Below are 17,078 nucleotides of genomic sequence, written 5' to 3' on the forward strand. Positions count from 1 at the left end.
GAAAAAAAATCAAGAAAATTTTCACAATAGCCTCAAAAAATAAAATATCTTGAAATAACTCTAACTAAGCAAGTTAGATACTTATATAATAAAAACTTGAAGATATTGAAGAAGACACCAGAAAATGGGAATATCTCCCATGCTTATGGATCAGAAAGATGAATACTGTGAAAATGATTGTTCTGTTAGCTTGCAGTGCACTCACAGGTTCCCTGATGTCTACTGCTTGGTGCAAAACTTAAATGTGGGCTCTAGAGACGTTTTCTCAATTGTTAACAAATATTGAACTTTCACTTCCTTCAGCTGATAGAAGTTGTACTTTGTTTCTGGCTTGACTTTTTCCCTCCCAATTAATTTCCCAAGTAATGTCTCTGGCATATAGAATTGAGCATACAAGTTTGGTTCTTGACACTTTTGAACACTGTATGTTAAAAAAAAAACCATGGCACATATACAAAGAGAATATATAGTGCACAGTATACAAAGAGTCTATTTTTTGCTTGTTTTTAAGTGTGGTTTTGTGTGTAGTTCAGATTACTGTACTTAAACATCCAGATTAGTTAGTGCTCAACAAAAAAACCACAGGTTTTACTTGACACAGCTTTAGGCCACATTTGATCTTTAAGGAAGAAATGCTAACTTGACAAATGCTCTTTTGTCATTTTTAAACTTTCTTAGGTCTTTGACATTTTGAATTCACCTGAATTAATTTGTCTCATGCGGCACATTTTAATACCGAAGAACATTGTTGTTGAATGCATGGTTGCTACAAATCCCAATAGCAAGAGTGCGACCCTCTGGTTGGGCTGTGGGAACACTGAAAAGGGGCAGCTCTCCTTCTTTGACTTAAACACGGAAAGATACAGCTATGAGGTAAATATGGATTCTCTCTAAATTAGAAATCTTTCAAAATAACTTAAAGACTTTATCAGTTAACAATCACTTTGGAAGAAATAAAGTAAGTGTAAATGTAGAAGTGTTTCAATTAACTTTCCTTTGGAACAAGTGAGTACATGTGTATGTGTATATATATATTTATATATATATATATATGTTATATTTGTCAGGTTAGGATCTCTGGAAACAGAGCCTAAAACAGCCCTCTTGTTATTATTAATTAAGGAGTGACAAATTTGGCAGGAGGTAAAGGAAGCTGAAACAGAATAAGTAACTCAGAATAGAAGATATGGTTCCTGGGGAAGCTGAGCCTCAGTCTCTTCTCTCAAGGGCTCTAGAGTATGACCAGCACAGTGCCTATACACAAAAGGCCAGGTGTTCTGGTGTCCACATACAAATGCCAGGCTGCTATCAGGTGTCCCTACATAAGAGATCAGGTTGGCATCAGGTGCCCTTACACAAAGGCCAGGTGTTCACTGAGTGTGCACACAAAAGGGCCTGGTGGACTTTGGGTATCCGTCTACACAACAGAGGTCATAAGATCATCAAGTGCTACACACTAGTTATTAAACAGTCCCCTGATATCTACATGTAAGATGAGACATTCGTTCTCCAATGTCAGTTGGGCATTCACAACTGTCTGCTTAGAAGTGGGGCCGTGTAATCACACTTTCTTGGGTCTGTTGGCAGCCAACACTCCCAGTAGTAGAGGAATGAACAAAAGAGATCTGTATATGACTCTTACAAAACAGATCAATACATTGGCAAAAAGATAAATTTATAGAGTTAAAAGTAATTTGACATTTTGACTATTGCCTTGAAATAGTTTGCTAAAACTTATGCTCAAGTTTAAAGAATCCTTTCAATTGATCTTGATGAAATAATTGATTTGGAAAAAAATATTCTTTTCAATTTTTAATTTCAGATTCAGATGCATTCTGCAACTAGGTAGGAAAAATCTTTACTGGATATATTATCTATTGTTAAAAAGTAAATAAAACAGGCATTGATTGTAAAAGTAAGTGCCCAAGGGTAGCCAGATTTAAGTACATAAATTACAGGATATTTTCATTCTATATAAGATCTGGTAACTTAAAGTAAGGCCACCTCACCTTGATTTTACTTTCTTTTCTTAACAGGAAGTTACTGATAGTAGAATATTGTGTCTGGCTTTGGTGCATCTCCCTGCTGAGAAAGAGAGCTGGGTTGTGTGCGGCACACAGTCTGGGGATCTCCTGGTCATCAACGCTGAAGACGAGACAAAGAGGCACACTCTTGAAAAGATGACTGACTCTGTTACTTGCTTGTATTGCAATTCCTTCGCCAAGCAGAGGTACGGTTGTCAATTAATTGAAGGCTATTATATTGTCAGGTACTTTAATCATTGGCAAAATTATTGCACCTGCAATGACTGCTTGACTTAAGCTGCTTGCCATTGACTTGCTTTTTCTTTTGAGAATCCTGAGGGACCTGGATGATACTGGTGATTTTTCTACATACTGCTTTAGCTGAGGCAGGTAAAAATACATCAAGTATTTTTCATGCTCAGCTGTGGCTACCCCATGACTTCCCCTCTGCTCAGCCTGCCTGGGTATGTGTGCCGGTGTTTCTTCAAAACTGAATGTTCAATTATTTTTCTCCTCGAATGCAGACATCAATATAGCACCAACTTAGTATGGGCAACATTGAAACAGCAGTAATCTAACCACTGCTTTGCAAAATAATCTACAGTTGTTTATAAACCCTAAAATTGTATGTATACAGTTTAATAATCACTGTCAGCTCAGAAGTTGTGGGTTCGCTACCTGGGATCTACATGTTGGAAGGAGAGAACTGAGTTCTGCAAGTTTTCCTTTGCCTTCCATACCCACACCATGGTGCCTGCGTGCCCCACACTGCCCATGCTGAAATGGAACTTCAGTAAATTTTAATAAACTTGTAAGCTGTTAATATAGCTTACAAATCACTTAGGTTTTTTTTTTGTCATTTATAAGGATCATGTCCCAAAGATTTAAGTGCTTAGGCAATTGCTCTACCAGTGAGCTGTGAACAGACCATAATCAATATACCTAAATGGCAGAATATATATGCATAAGTATACATTGGGAGCTGTATTATAGGGAACAGGATTTAATTTCCAGGAGTCTTTATATTTGATGTTTCTTTTGTTTAAGCCAACACTAGAAAAAATAATGAAAAATATGGAGTTTGGGGGACTGAAGTGTGAGCTGCACAGTGAATTTTGGAGTTGAAATTATTTGAATAGTGTTGAAGAAAAATTTCATTTGGGTTGAGTTCAAAAGGCAAAGAAGACTTTTTTTTTTAATGAAGCTATCATAGTAGGAAAAAGATATCAAACTCAGTTCACGTAGAACAAAGGTGGAAGAGCTTTAGGCTCAGGGATGTGTTACAGTTGTGAAAACATTGAAGGATATTGTAGGGTGTGGCAAGATGCTCTTATCATGAGCCCATCATCTGTCTTTGCTAATATTCCTTACTGAAAGTAGGTCCCTACTCTCTCCTGGAGACTGGCAAATGCACACACATCTCTATTTTTATTGCATGTTAAGAGGAGGGCGTCTTGGTCATTGGAAAAGGCTTTCTGATGCTGAGAAACTAACCCAAGGCAGGGCAGGGATTTCTGCTTCAAAAGAAGCAGATATGGCCTGTGTATTGTAATGATCAAATAATCACTGCTTCAAGGAGCAGAGGCTGAAGGGGACCCATCTCAAGTTTAGTCAAGATGAAAGAACTTAAAGTCAGGGTACTCAAAACAATGTTAGTTGTGACAAGTTCAACTTTTCTCGTTTCAGCAAACAAAGTAATTTTCTTTTGGTGGGAACTGCAGATGGTAATCTAGTGATATTTGAAGATAACACCATTAAGGTAAATGTTGAATACATTTTACATAAGAGTGTATTTTTTAAAGACTTGGTTTTATGTATTTCTCCTCTATGTAATTATCAGATTCCTGATAACCAATATCATACATTCCACCTGTTATCTATGTTTTGATCCATGCATTTTAGCATATATTAGATTCTTAAAAACAACAACTTGCTGCTCGAGTTTACAGGCATGAACTGAAGGTAACAAGAAATAAAATCTTTTTTGAAACGAAAGGAGTGGAGATAATTCAATTTGTACGAAGTAGAATTGTATGAAGTAGATCTCTCTTATAAAAAGCATTCCAGGAAAAAACAGACATTGAAGTTTGACTTGCTGGGTGGCAACTGGAGTCAATGCTCTGTAGAGAACACAATGCCCATTCAGGATGCCTTGGGTCCATCCCCCAGCTTGACTCCCCTCTCTCCCGCTCCCTGCTCCGCCTCCCACATGAAAAACATCTGGTATACCAACCATTTTTTCCGCATCACTGAAGACGTCACTCAACCTCCTGTCCCTGAGACTCATTTAGTCATAAGAGAATCTATTCCTTCAGCAATTCATTATGGTTCCTTCTATTCAATCAGCTTCTACCTCTCAGCACCTATGTTTTTGGTATCTAAAGCAGTGGTTCTCAACCTGTGGGTTGTGAAACCTTTGGGGTCATACATCAGATATCTAAATTATGATTCATAGCAGTAGCAAAAAAGTTATGAAGTAGCAATGAAGTGATTTTATGGTTGGGGGTCACCATACCATGAGGAACTAGGTTACAAGGTGGCAGCATTAGTAAGACTGAGAACCACTGATCTAAAGAAAAACAGATGCATGTCTGGTGAGGAGGCTATTTCCTGAACAGTCTTTGCCTAGGGAAGAGGGTGGTGGGGAGGATCACAACCTGAATGGAAGTTTAACTGAACCCTGTCTTGGTAGAAACTTTGAAAAATGTATCTGAATTAATATTTTAAATTGTTTATTTGAAAGTTTCTTTTTAATTTTACACGTGAATACCAACCACAGTTCCCCCTCCCTCCCCTCCTTTCACTCCTACTCGGCCTTCCTCCCCCACCCAATTCCCCAGTCACTCCTCAGAAAGGGTAAGGCCTCCCATGGAGAATCAACAAAGTCTGGCACATCAAGTTGAGCTAGGACCAAGCCCCTCCCTCCTGGGCTGAATAAGGTATCCCTCCATAGGGAATGGGCTCCAAAGTGCAAGTTCATGAACTAGGGATAAATCCTGGTCCCATTGCCAGTGGCCCCACACCACACAACTGTCACCTATATTCAGAGTGACTAGTTCGGACCTATGCAGGTTCTCCAGCTAAATCAGTCCATAGTCAGTCCGTAGTCAGTCAGTGAAATCCCACTAACTTGGGTCAGCTCTCTTTGTGGGTTTCCCCATCATGATCTTGATCCTTTTGCTCATAGAATACCTCCCCCCTCTCTTCAACTGGACTCCAGGAGCTCAGTCCAGTGCTTAGCTGTGGATATCTGCATCTGACTGAATTCTAATTTTATCATCCCTAATCATTTAAAAGGGAAAGCACTTCTGTACAGTGAAAAGTTACCCAGCATCACCTCACACACTGAGTCTGCTCTTTTACTCTCTGCAGTGTAAAGGAGCTGCCCCCTTGAAGACACTACGCATAGGCAATGTCAGTACCCCCCTGATGTGCTTGAGTGTGTCCATGAACTCATCTGAAAGGCACATCACCTGGGGAGGGTGTGGCACAAAGATCTTCTCATTTTCCAGTGATTTCACCATTCAGAAACTCATAGAGACAAGAACCAACCAGCTGTAAGTTATGTCTATTCTATTCAACCAATTTACCATTTAGTCATTTTTTCTTTAGAATCATATTAATAAAACCACTCATAGGCCATATTGATGCTAAATATTATTTGAAATGCAGTATTTGTCTATTATAAAATGAAACATTCTCGATCAAAAATTTATCAAATTCTAACTATTATAGTAGCATTACTATATTAATTATTGTTAAAATTAGAAAATTGAAATTAGGAGCCAATCAATGTCTAATTAACTAAAGCTGTGGATTTTATATAGTTAATTATTTATAATTATTTTAAGTGTCAATTATAGATATCTAAGGATAATAATTTCTAAATATAATAATTCTTTATCAAAATTATGACCAAGTTAGTGACACTAATGTCAAGCAAGAATAAAAATATATAAACTTTGAACAAGTATATTTTTAAATTTTTTTGTGTTTCATCTGTTTCATACATGGTAAAGTACATTCTGGTTACTGTCACCTCATACTTTCTCCCTCTTACCTCTATTAATTTCCCTATCAAATAGTAATTTCTCTCTCTTCATATATATATTGTGTGTATATCTATGAGATATATACATATATATTTATATATACATATATGTATATATTTGAGACCCACAGAGTTTAACCAGGAACATCTGTGTGACCACGGGATTTGGAGAATAAGCGATGGTTGAGTTCTGAGTCCTAAATGCGACATTTACACCTCAGGGGTCATAGCTGAACAGGGGTAGAAAGGATGTAAAATCCTGGAAGGTAGGCAGAAGGACGATGAGATGCTGGTCTCTGAGGAAGGACCAGGCAGTGCAATGCAGTCACAACCTCATAGGAGCCTACACAAGACTGAGCCCATCAACAGTTCACCCTGGGTTGGGGAGGGGCATGGGCACTTCCTCTACACACTGAACTTTAAGGTACTGTTGGGTTCTTTGGTATGCCAGTCACTGTCTGCAGCTGAGTACCCTGAGTTGTCCAGCAGGATCCATTGAATAGTTTCCATTTTACTTTGGATTTTAACCAAATCTATGTTTTGTTTATGGTTTTCCTCAGTAAGAGGTAGGGTAAGATGAGGCAAAAGGACAAAGTGCAAGTCAGAAATTGGTTCTGCAGTTACTTAAATAATAACCTATCAGTTTTGTTAACTGAAATAATAACATCAGTATCTATTTCACTCCTACTTGAATACTGTCCAATTCTTCATCCCTAAGGGATGCTTAGAAGGTTAAAAAAAATTAGTGTAAGGAGCCGGGCGGTGGTGGCGCACGCCTTTAATCCCAGCACTCGGGAGGCAGAGGCAGGCGGATATCTGTGAGTTCGAGACCAGCCTGATCTACAAGAGCCAGTTCCAGGACAGGCTCCAAAACCACAGAGAAACCCTGTCTCGAAAAACCAAAAAAAAAAAAAAATAGTGTAAGGATATTAATGTAATACTTAGTACCTGGTAAGCTCTCAGATACATTAACTGTGATTATGATAGCCATCAGCACTTGCTCACAAATCTTTCCTTCAAATGATTTGCTAGGTTTTGTGTGTCTGTCTGGTTTTTAGTATCGAAATTGGGGATAACTCGTGATAACATTGTCCTTTACTCTCATGGTGACTCGGCTTTCCCAGTTGTCCCATATACCCTGGAGCTTCTCTGCTGCGATCATGGCCCAGGATGTCTAGGGCCATGTTAACAGTCGCAGATTTCTGTCCAGTTTTCAGCTTCTGGCCAGACTTTGTTCTCTGGTCTGTCTCTATGTTGAAAACAAAACCCTTGAGAATAGAAGCCAGGTTCTCCTGCTGAAAAGGATTCAGAGGCTTCCCATTGTGCCCTATTCACAGTTTAGTTTAGCTCAGCTCTCCAGATTCACAATCTACAGCTGCCTGTGCGCTTTGGTTAAAGGGAAATCACTTCCGTTCTCGATGACAAACTTTCCGGCGGCACATCTGAGCCTGTTCACAGGCTTGATCTCCATCTGCATACCTGCTGAGCTCTTGTTCTGTCTGCTTCAATTCAAATGCCACTCCTATGTGACAACCCTGCTTCTTCACACATACTTAGCTGTCTTCTATGTGAGCTGTCACTGCTCCTAGCATTTTTCTTTACAGCGTCTACCCTATTGTTTTTTTTAAATGTAATATCTTAATCCCATAGTTCACAGTGATCCTCCATGACCTGCTATGCAGCTAAGTCAATCTCATGCTTTGTATCTACGAAATCAGGACAACTAAGACGATTCTGACTTCAATGTCAATGCTTTCTTTTGTAAAGATATGAGATGATTCTAAAATATAATCAGTGTTAAGATGTACTACAGTATATTAAATTTGGATAGACTCATTTTTCTTTAATTTTCACTTTTACACATCTATGCAGTCCTTAAATGTTTTAGAATCACAGGCATGCAATTGTTTATAAGTCATTTGATGCCATCATGGGTGCCTTGTATGAATGCTTTACTGGAAAACACCCATGGAGATAAGCCTCCCTCAGGTACTTTGTCTGGATACTATACTGAGAAACACCCATGAAGATAATTTTCTCCCAGGGTACCTTGTGGGGTTCTTTTACTGGGAAATACCCATGAAGATAAGCCTCCCCCAGGGTTTCACTTACCCAGAGAGATGGAGAACCACCATTATGAGCACAGGGACACAGTATTCATACCAAAAGACTATTTACTGCTGCGCTGGTCTCTTCCCCCTACACAGAGGTCAGAGACAATCTCCTCATCAGGATCCTTTTAGCTAGTGCTGCCTTTGCTGTCTGAAAGGAATATTTAGTACCAAAAAATGTCTACTTTTAGGACCTATGGGACTTCTTTTGTGTTTTAATTCTGCACTGTGCCCATCAAGTGGCCTGAGGTGAATTATTTAACATTTGCAAGGCATTGGTTTTGTATTTCTAGGCATTGGGATTTAATCCATTTTTATAAATTCATTCTTATTTATTGTGCTAGGATGGAACATGGGGCCTTGTGAATGCTAGGCAGCTTCTCTATCACTAGATTATTCCTGTAGATCTGTAAATTTATGGTTAAGGATCAAACAAGACACCATACACAAAACTGCTTTCTAATGCTAACATCCTGTGTAAATGTTCGTGCTCATGGAACTATTTTCATTAGATACAGCAAACACCACAGCAAAACCACTGAAAACAATGACTCTCTGACAGGAGATGATATCTTCATCTATGATAAAGAACTGGAAAATAGGAAAGGGAAAAAACCTTGCCTATTATAAGAAATAATGATGGTTGTTAAATTCCCGTGACATTTTCATATAGTCCTCCCAAGTTGGTTTTAAATTTGAAGTGTTTCCCATTTTTCCCAGATGTCCCTTCACCCTGATAGTTGACTCTTTGTTGATTTCTCCTTCTGTCGACCCACTTAACAAATGGCCTAGCACAGCGAAGACACTGGGCTGTGTGTGAATACTCTGTGTTGCTGTGGACATATAGGAGGTGATGGTGAGAGACACACTAAGTAAGACCTTAATCAAGACTGCAAAGTACCAGTTATGCCAGTGCGGGGAGAGGAAACAGCTGGCCTGTGCTTTCCCAGAGGTCAGGGACGAGTACCCGAGAAGATAACATTTAGGTGAAAGCTCAAAAAATGAGTGTGGATCTTGCCGTGCAGATGGAGCCTACAGCTCCCCAGTCTGTTTGTAAGCTATATATGATGCCAAAGTCTATGGTTAGAAGAGAAATATTTGAATTTGCTTGCTATTTTCAAAGAAGATAAGTAGCAAATTTCTGAACTCTAAAGCTCTGTAAATATTGTACTCACTTGAATCTATCTGGAAGGTTTTTCTACGTATTTGATTGACTTACTTTTACAAGTCTAAAGGCTTCTTTTAGTTTTGGAGCCATTGCTACTTATAATTTATTTCCATGTCTTTTAAATTCTATCTACAAATGGCTAATTATTATGTTTCCCAGCACACATGGCAACAAGGATTATGTTGAAATGTGTAAAATTATCTATACACCAGAAGAAGGCATCAGATTTTGTTAAAGATGGTCGTGAACCACCATGTTGGGAACCACCATTTTGGGAATTGAACTCAGGACCTCTGGAAGAGCAGCCAGTGCTCTTAACTCCCGAGCCATTTCTCTAGGCGAGGGGGTGGGTGGGGGGAAGAATGGGAGGGAGAACTGTGGTTGGGATGAAAATAAAATTTAAAAATAAAAATAATAAAAAGAAATGTCTAAAATTTACAGAGACTATATTTCCTTTAGAATTTATGAGATGGTATAAAATTCCATACAGAATCACATAAACCTAAAACTTCAAAATCAACCCAGAAAAGAACATGAGTTGTCATCTTTATTCTACAATCAAGTACAGACGGCGTCAGTTAGCCAAAGAGCAAAGCCATCCAAACGGTTAAGGGAGGACATGAGATAATTACAGCAGTGCTGTTGTTTGATTTTGAAAACAGTGCTAACCTCTGTATACTTTTCGCCTTTCTCCCCCTAGCTTTTCTTACGCAGCTTTCAGCGATTCTAACATCATAGCGGTGGCAGTAGACGTGGCTCTCTTTATTGCCAAGAAGAACAGCCCCGTGGTGGAGGTGTGGGACAAGAAAACGGAGAAGCTCTGTGAATTGATTGACTGCGTGCACTTCTTAAAGTAAATGCATTGCTTACTTTACCCCTGTTTCTGTAAGTGAGGGGGGAGAGAAAGGAATTGTGGCTCCTTTTTCTTCATTTCTGTCCTCAAGGAGAAGTTTTTAAAAATTAGGAAGCATGTTAGCATGTACTTTAGTTTTCTTCATATTGACTTTTGGGAAACTAGGCGGGCAAGGAAGGAAAACTGTTATCTCTTCATGAAATTATATAGAATAGCCTCTAATGAAAAGCTAGGCTATGGTCAGGATGTACTAGATGAAAAAGAATGAATAAAAATAAAAAGTAAATGCAAAAATACCACATATGCTGCTGCCTAGAGATCGGAGACAAAGTATCAAGTAGTATCCCTTATAATTAAGTTACAGTTTCAAGAATATTGCACTGCAGAGAAAAAGCCACAAAATGAGAGTCAATGTGGGTGCAGACCTCCTGGATTTGGATGGAGGGATGGAATGCAAATTGAGAGCAGGTGGGTTGGCAGGCGTGGTCCATACGTCAGTGTCGAGAAGCAGAACCACTCACTGCCAAACCCACGTCTGCTCACTTCACTCTGCTTCAATCTTGTCTGACTTATTATTTTCCTCTAGAGCTTCAGGAGACAAGTTCAGAGGGGTGACAGTTCTGCCTGGCAGATTTCATCAGTTAGTGAAGGGGGAAAATCAGTGGTATTTCGAAACAGGGTTTCGCTGTGTAGCATTGGAGCCTGTCCTGGTCCTCACTCTGTAGACCAGGATGGCCTCAAACTCACAGAGATCTGCCTGCCTCTGCCTCCCAAGTGCTAGATTAAAGGTGTGCGCTACTACCACCTGGCAATATACATATACAAATGTATATTTTTTAATATATATGTTAATATATATTACTATCTTTGAATATAAGTGATGTGTTTTTCTTTTGTAATTTTGGGCTTCATAGATAACATTGAAATTAACTCCTGTATATTAATATTGGAAAAATTCATTATATTTCCAATGGCTTATATATTTATGGAAAACAATGATTTCTTAAAGTTGAAAGGTTACCACAGCAGTTCTTACCTTTGAGAATATGTTCTTCCGGTAAAGCAATGTGGTTTCGGGCATTCTCTGTTAAACACTTTAGCTCTGCTCACTTCAATGGTACTCAGAGCATGCAGCCAGCCCTCCATTTTCTGAGGTTTTGCTTCCAACATGGACCCCTATGCTTGTGTATTTACTGAATACGTATGTGTGGGCTCCCTTCTTGTCATTAGTCCCTAAGGGATATAGCATGGCAACTATTTTCACAGCATTACATTTCATAAGTATGATGAGTCGTTTAGTGATCATTTAGAGTATGAGGGAGGATGTATGTAAGTTCCACTGAAATGCTGTGTTGTTTTAAATAATTAGAATGCCTGGGATTTTGGTAACTAAATCCAGGTACTGGAACCTGTGTCCAGAACACCAGGAGATAATTTTCTTGCTGTCTTCGTGTTTAAAATGTTAGTCAGCTGTGCATGTGCAGGCAAATCCATTCAGTCTCTTAAGTGTGTGTAAAAGTGTGACTAAACATGTTCTTTGTGATCTAGGGAGGTGATGGTCAAAGTAAACAAGGAGTCAAAACACAAGCTGTCTTACTCGGGGAGGGTGAAAGCGCTCTGCCTGCAGAAGAACACGGCTCTCTGGATAGGAACTGGAGGAGGCCACATTTTGCTCCTGGACCTCTCCACCCGACGAGTGATACGCACCATTCACAACTTCTGTGACTCTGTGAGAGCCATGTCCATGGCACAGCTAGGCAAGTTTCTTTCCTTTAGACGGGTCCATAGCCCAATGAATGATAAACTATACCATTAAAAAATCATCTCTTTAATCAGACTTTCTGGTGCCATTTGTAGTGTGTCAGAGGGTCACACAATGAAGTGAGATCTGGGACAACCCCTGAAAAGGGCCAGTTAACCCTGGAGGGGCTTTAGAGGGTCACACAATGAAGCCAGAACTGGGACAACCTCTGAAATGGGCCAGTCAACACTAGAGGGGCTGGATGCTTTCTTTCTCATCAGAGAGGTGGGCAATAGCAGATGAATTATCAATTTGTCTCTTATGAGCTTTTTTCTTTATATGTAAGGTAAAATGAAAATTGAATACTGTATTTATTTCATTTTTCATCAAATAAGTCAAGCAAATGTTTATTTTGAGCTTTGTTTAAGTTTCCCACCCTTGTTGACTCCTGCTTGGATTTTAGTCTTTAAACAGATTTATATTCTATGAGTGATCCACAGTGACCTTGATAGTCCACACATTTTGATAATGTTAATTTTTACCCAAGCTTTTGTTTATATATTTGTTATATATATTTGTTCCTATATTCCCTCCACTTAAATATGAATAAATTTAGGATACCATGTGGAATATATCTTCACAGAGGGATTTTTCAGTATCTTTCTTTGATGAATAATTTTATTTAGAAAACACTATCTGCCCATGTATGCAAATCCAATGACAAAATATTACAGTAGGTTTTATTTCTCCAAAAGCAGAGTTGTTGGGACTTCAGAGAGTGGAAAGCGAAACACTCATCATATGAGAAATAAATTTGGCACCCACAGGAATTTCCCCTGCCCTATGTGGACTTTTATTTTGTGGATATTAGAGCTGCATGCATGAGCTAGAATTAGGTGTGTTTTGGGGGAATTGTTAACTATCATTCCTATCTATCTATTATCTATCTATCTATCTATCTATCTATCTATCTATCTATCTATCTATCTATCTGTCGATATCTATATCTATATATTAAATAACCAGGGAGGGAGAGCTTAGGGGGCCTGTATCTACCAACTGTGCTGAATTCTCAGTTTTGGGTTGTATGTACTGTGGGGTCCAAGTGGTTGGTTTATTGCTGAAGTTGTAGTCAGTGCATGGATCATAATTGATCTTAAAGTCAAGGAGAATTGAAACACATACTGCCTACAAGTGCTTCAGTTACCAGCGGTCTGTCTCCATGACCACACATTTTTTGTTGTTTTTGTTCTTTCTGACTCAGGAAGTGTGGAGTCTCTCACAGGGCTCTATCCTTCTGAAGCATTTGCACATATGGTTCTTCCTCTTTATCAGTTAAATTAGTCTGTCGTCTTGCTTTTTGATGCAGTCGCTCTTGTATTCAGCTTCAGAGTAGCTGGGGATCATTAAGTTGACTTCTTTCTTTGGGCTTTTGGAAGCCATCACTGGCATAACATTGGGCAGTTATGATTTTTTCCCCCAGTAACGACTGCATCTTTATTAGAGCATAAACACCACGCAGGATGGGTGAGTCTGTGAGTTCTCATTCTTGCAATATTCTTAGGACCTTTCCAAAGACCTAGTATGTACAACACTTCTTGATAGATAATTGACAAAACATTAGCAAAAAACTCAAGAGACACTTGTGATATTATAGGCTGTCAATATATCAATTCACCTTGCTTTCCAGGTGCCTCATGATTGTGCCTTGATTTGAATAATGCACTGTCTCGGGCTTCCATCTAATATTGTAGCTCTAGAGAGGAATTAAGTATAAATATCAAACCTATGTGTATGAAAGAATAAACAGTTACCTCATAGTAATATAATTTTCATAGGTTTTCTTTAAAAATTGCTGATCTGTTGGGAAGGTTTTGATATATCTGAAGTGTGTTCCAAAGAATAGCAGTGCGAATTCAGTTCCAGTATATTTGTGTTTAAGATGTGGACAGATGAATGCTTTTTAGTTGAATATGATATATTATTTTAACAGAAAAATTCTTTTTTTTTGGTAAAGGAAGCCTTAAAAATGTCATGCTGGTTTTGGGGTACAAAAGGAAGAATACAGAAGGTGCCCAAGAACAAAAAGGTAACATTAGCATCATTCTCTGTACTGAAAAGCTTGTGTTGTGAGGTGGCCTTACACTATGCATTGAAAGCTGATAGCTCATGTAATGCATTCTACATTCAGCAACATCTTCTTAAAAAATGTATTATATGTATTTAGTTATTTGTGTGTGTGTGTGTGTGTGTGGTGTTTGTATTCCTATGGGTCCTGTATGTTTGGATGCATGCATGTTAAAGATCAGGGGATGACATGAAGGAGTTCGCTCTATTCTTGCACCATGTGGGTCCCAGAGTTCGGACTCTGATCTTCAGTCTTCACAGCAAACACCTTCAGCTGCCGAGCCATCTCATCGGTTCTCATCAGCAGTTTCCATTTGAGCTATAAAGTGTAAATAACTCAGACATTTTCAAAATTAGATTTTATCAGCTTAAGAGAGTTAAATGTTTTCCCGAAGTAGTAGAGATAACCACTGTGAAGTGTGGACTCAACTGGGTTTAAATTAAAGGAAATATTTTTCCTTACAAATTATTTTCATAGGAATATCTCTGTGTTGCCCAATATTGAACAATATTTGAAATAACTATTCCATGAAGTAAATAGGTAATAAAATGTACTTCTTAGAATTTAGGAGCTTAATGTGTGATTGACAGTACCAAGGGGAATTGGTTTTAAAATAGCAGTACCTTAGTACACTTTTAAGGCTGAGTTTATATTTCTACATTTGTTCAGAACAAATATATATAAGTTAATAAAGCTGCTTTACAGTGGATCTTTGAAATATAATTTCTTTTATTCCTTACAGAAATACAGTCTTGCTTGTCTATTTGGGACATCAATCTTCCACACGAAGTACAAAATTTAGAAAAACACATTGAAGTGAGAACAGAATTAGCTGAGAAAATGAGAAGAATATCTGTTGACTAGGAGGATACAGACATCCCTGCCATGGGATTGGAAAATGGACCTCTTGATTTTAAAATACGTTTTTAAATGTTTACATTGAAAAGTATATTCTATTCTTTGAAAAACTCATATGTATATGAAGGAATGTGTATGTTTTATGCTTAATTTAATATATGTAAAATATTTATCAGCAAATGTGTTTTAAAGAACTATTTAATTTAGTACTATATTTTCTATATGCTTTAACTAATTTGATGGGATAATCAACAGAAATCTACAAAGCACTTAATTTCAGTATTTATACTAAAATTTATAAGGCAGCCATATTTGTTTTGCTATGCAATATGAAGATAAATCTATTTTAAATTGTTGCTTAAGATATGGATGTTGCTTGTTTACTATCTGTGGATTCCATAGAGTAGAATAAAAATATCTGGGCAGCTTCCCATGTAATAGATTCTTTCATATTTTGTTTTTAAGTGCATTCTCATCTTAATTGTAAATTGCCAGATTTTTCAATAATAAAAGATTTTTGCTAGGTCAAGAAGGATATTGGGTGCTGATGCAAAGTTCATCTAATACAATTTCATCTAAAAGAGAATTCCACTAAAAATGTCAGGAATATGCCCCACAGTTTGTGAGCAAAGGCCTGGTGTCCAAGACCTAAAAGGAAACGTTATGAAAACTCCTGAAAAGGAGACATGATGTCAACAAAGAGGCCTCATGTCTGAGAATGACAGTCTTTCTCTTTCCTACTCCACCTTTAAATGTGGATGCCCTAGAGTTTATATACTTAGTGTAAATACAGTGATCATTTATTCATGGGGATATTTCTGGTTTTTTTCTTACTTGTTTATTATATATTTATGTGTGTGATGGATGTGTATTGCGTGCCATGCACACACATGGAGGTCAGGGGCCACTTGCAAGATTTTACTGTCTCCTTCCGCCATATGGATGCTAGAGATTGGATTCAAGTTGTCAAGCACAGCAACAAGTGTTCTTACTTGCTGAGCATCTTGTTGGCTCTGGCTCCAGATGTTGTTTGTGGTTCTCAGTGGTAAGGTACACCTCTGGATACTTGCTTTCTATTTCCTGCCTGATTTTGCTTTTATGCATCTACTTACATTTCCCCAAACTTTGTGACCCTATACATGTTCTTTATCTCATATTTATACGTGTGTGTTCTGAAAGTAAGATTATATATAGATATATATGCATATCTATATATGTATATATCACATGTTTTATATATATATATATACATGTACAAAAATCTTACTTTCAGAATATCAAGCTTCTACAATTACTATCAAGCCCATTGAGACAAATGTATAGCTTATTCTTCAATTTATTGAAGAAGGAATTTTAGTGCAACTGAGCAAAACTAACTGTTCATATAGTCATTTAAATTAGACCCATTATGATCAAATGTCTTCCCACAGTATTATTATATATGCATATAATAACTTGAGAAACATTTCCTAGGGAAAACGCTTGTGGTAAGGTCACAGACCGTGGCCAATACTCATCACTTCAAGCTGCTTCCCATAATAGGATAACAAACAGAACTGGCTAGAATTTTAGGTATCAATAAATTTTTTCTATTAAGGTTAATCAAATTCTTAACCTGGAAAAACTTCTAGTTTTCATGGTGGCATAACTAGCTTCATTACATCATTAATAACAGAAACTCAGTCATGACAAATTACTCATGATGTGACTCAATCCTGTCATAATTTCTCTCATTGAGCAAAAGTCTCACATCTAAGACCTAAGAGAAAACCATTTAAAAAGATACATGACGTCACCACAGAAGCCTCAAGTCTGAGAATGACAGCCTCCCTCTCTTTCTACGCCACCTTTAAATATTGATGCCCTAAAATTTATATAATTAGTGTAAGGTCAGTGCTCTTCTTCATGTGGTAAATTTTTTTCTTGGTGTGTACACTTTTTAAAAACCAAGTAGCTACAAAATATGTAAAACACATTGTATAATCGTGTATCAACATGCAATGGTAAAATAATGCTACTTCTCAGAGGAAAGGCTCTATTCATCTCATATGGAGCTTTGTGTTCAGCCATGCATGGGTGATGCGTCTAGGGAGGTACACGCAGAACTTTTCCTTGGGGATTTAAATTAAATTCCATTTTCTATA

General features: G+C 37.8%; 1 protein-coding gene across 4 annotated transcripts in view; it reads left to right on the forward strand.

Moving 5' to 3' along the window:
- The window catches only part of Lrrk2 (leucine rich repeat kinase 2), a 128,106-nt gene extending 112,742 nt beyond the window's left edge, over window positions 1-15,364 (forward strand). For 2 of the 4 annotated variants that reach the window (XM_075960407.1, XM_075960409.1), the window contains exons 44-51: window positions 679-873; window positions 2,037-2,230; window positions 3,711-3,783; window positions 5,397-5,581; window positions 10,055-10,207; window positions 11,756-11,964; window positions 13,966-14,037; window positions 14,819-15,364. In XM_075960407.1, coding sequence (XP_075816522.1) covers window positions 679-873; window positions 2,037-2,230; window positions 3,711-3,783; window positions 5,397-5,581; window positions 10,055-10,207; window positions 11,756-11,964; window positions 13,966-14,037; window positions 14,819-14,940 — 1,203 coding nt within the window. In that variant the 3' untranslated portion in view covers window positions 14,941-15,364. Of the gene's footprint in view, window positions 1-678; window positions 874-2,036; window positions 2,231-3,710; window positions 3,784-5,396; window positions 5,582-10,054; window positions 10,208-11,755; window positions 11,969-13,965; window positions 14,038-14,818 lie in introns of all 4 variants that reach the window. The other 2 variants (XM_075960406.1, XM_075960408.1) reach the window with 1 other exon arrangement.
- The last annotated feature ends 1,714 nt before the right edge of the window (window positions 15,365-17,078 follow it).

This window comes from Microtus pennsylvanicus, chromosome 2, assembly GCF_037038515.1.
Source record: "Microtus pennsylvanicus isolate mMicPen1 chromosome 2, mMicPen1.hap1, whole genome shotgun sequence".
In the NCBI taxonomy this organism is placed as follows: domain Eukaryota; kingdom Metazoa; phylum Chordata; class Mammalia; order Rodentia; family Cricetidae; genus Microtus; species Microtus pennsylvanicus.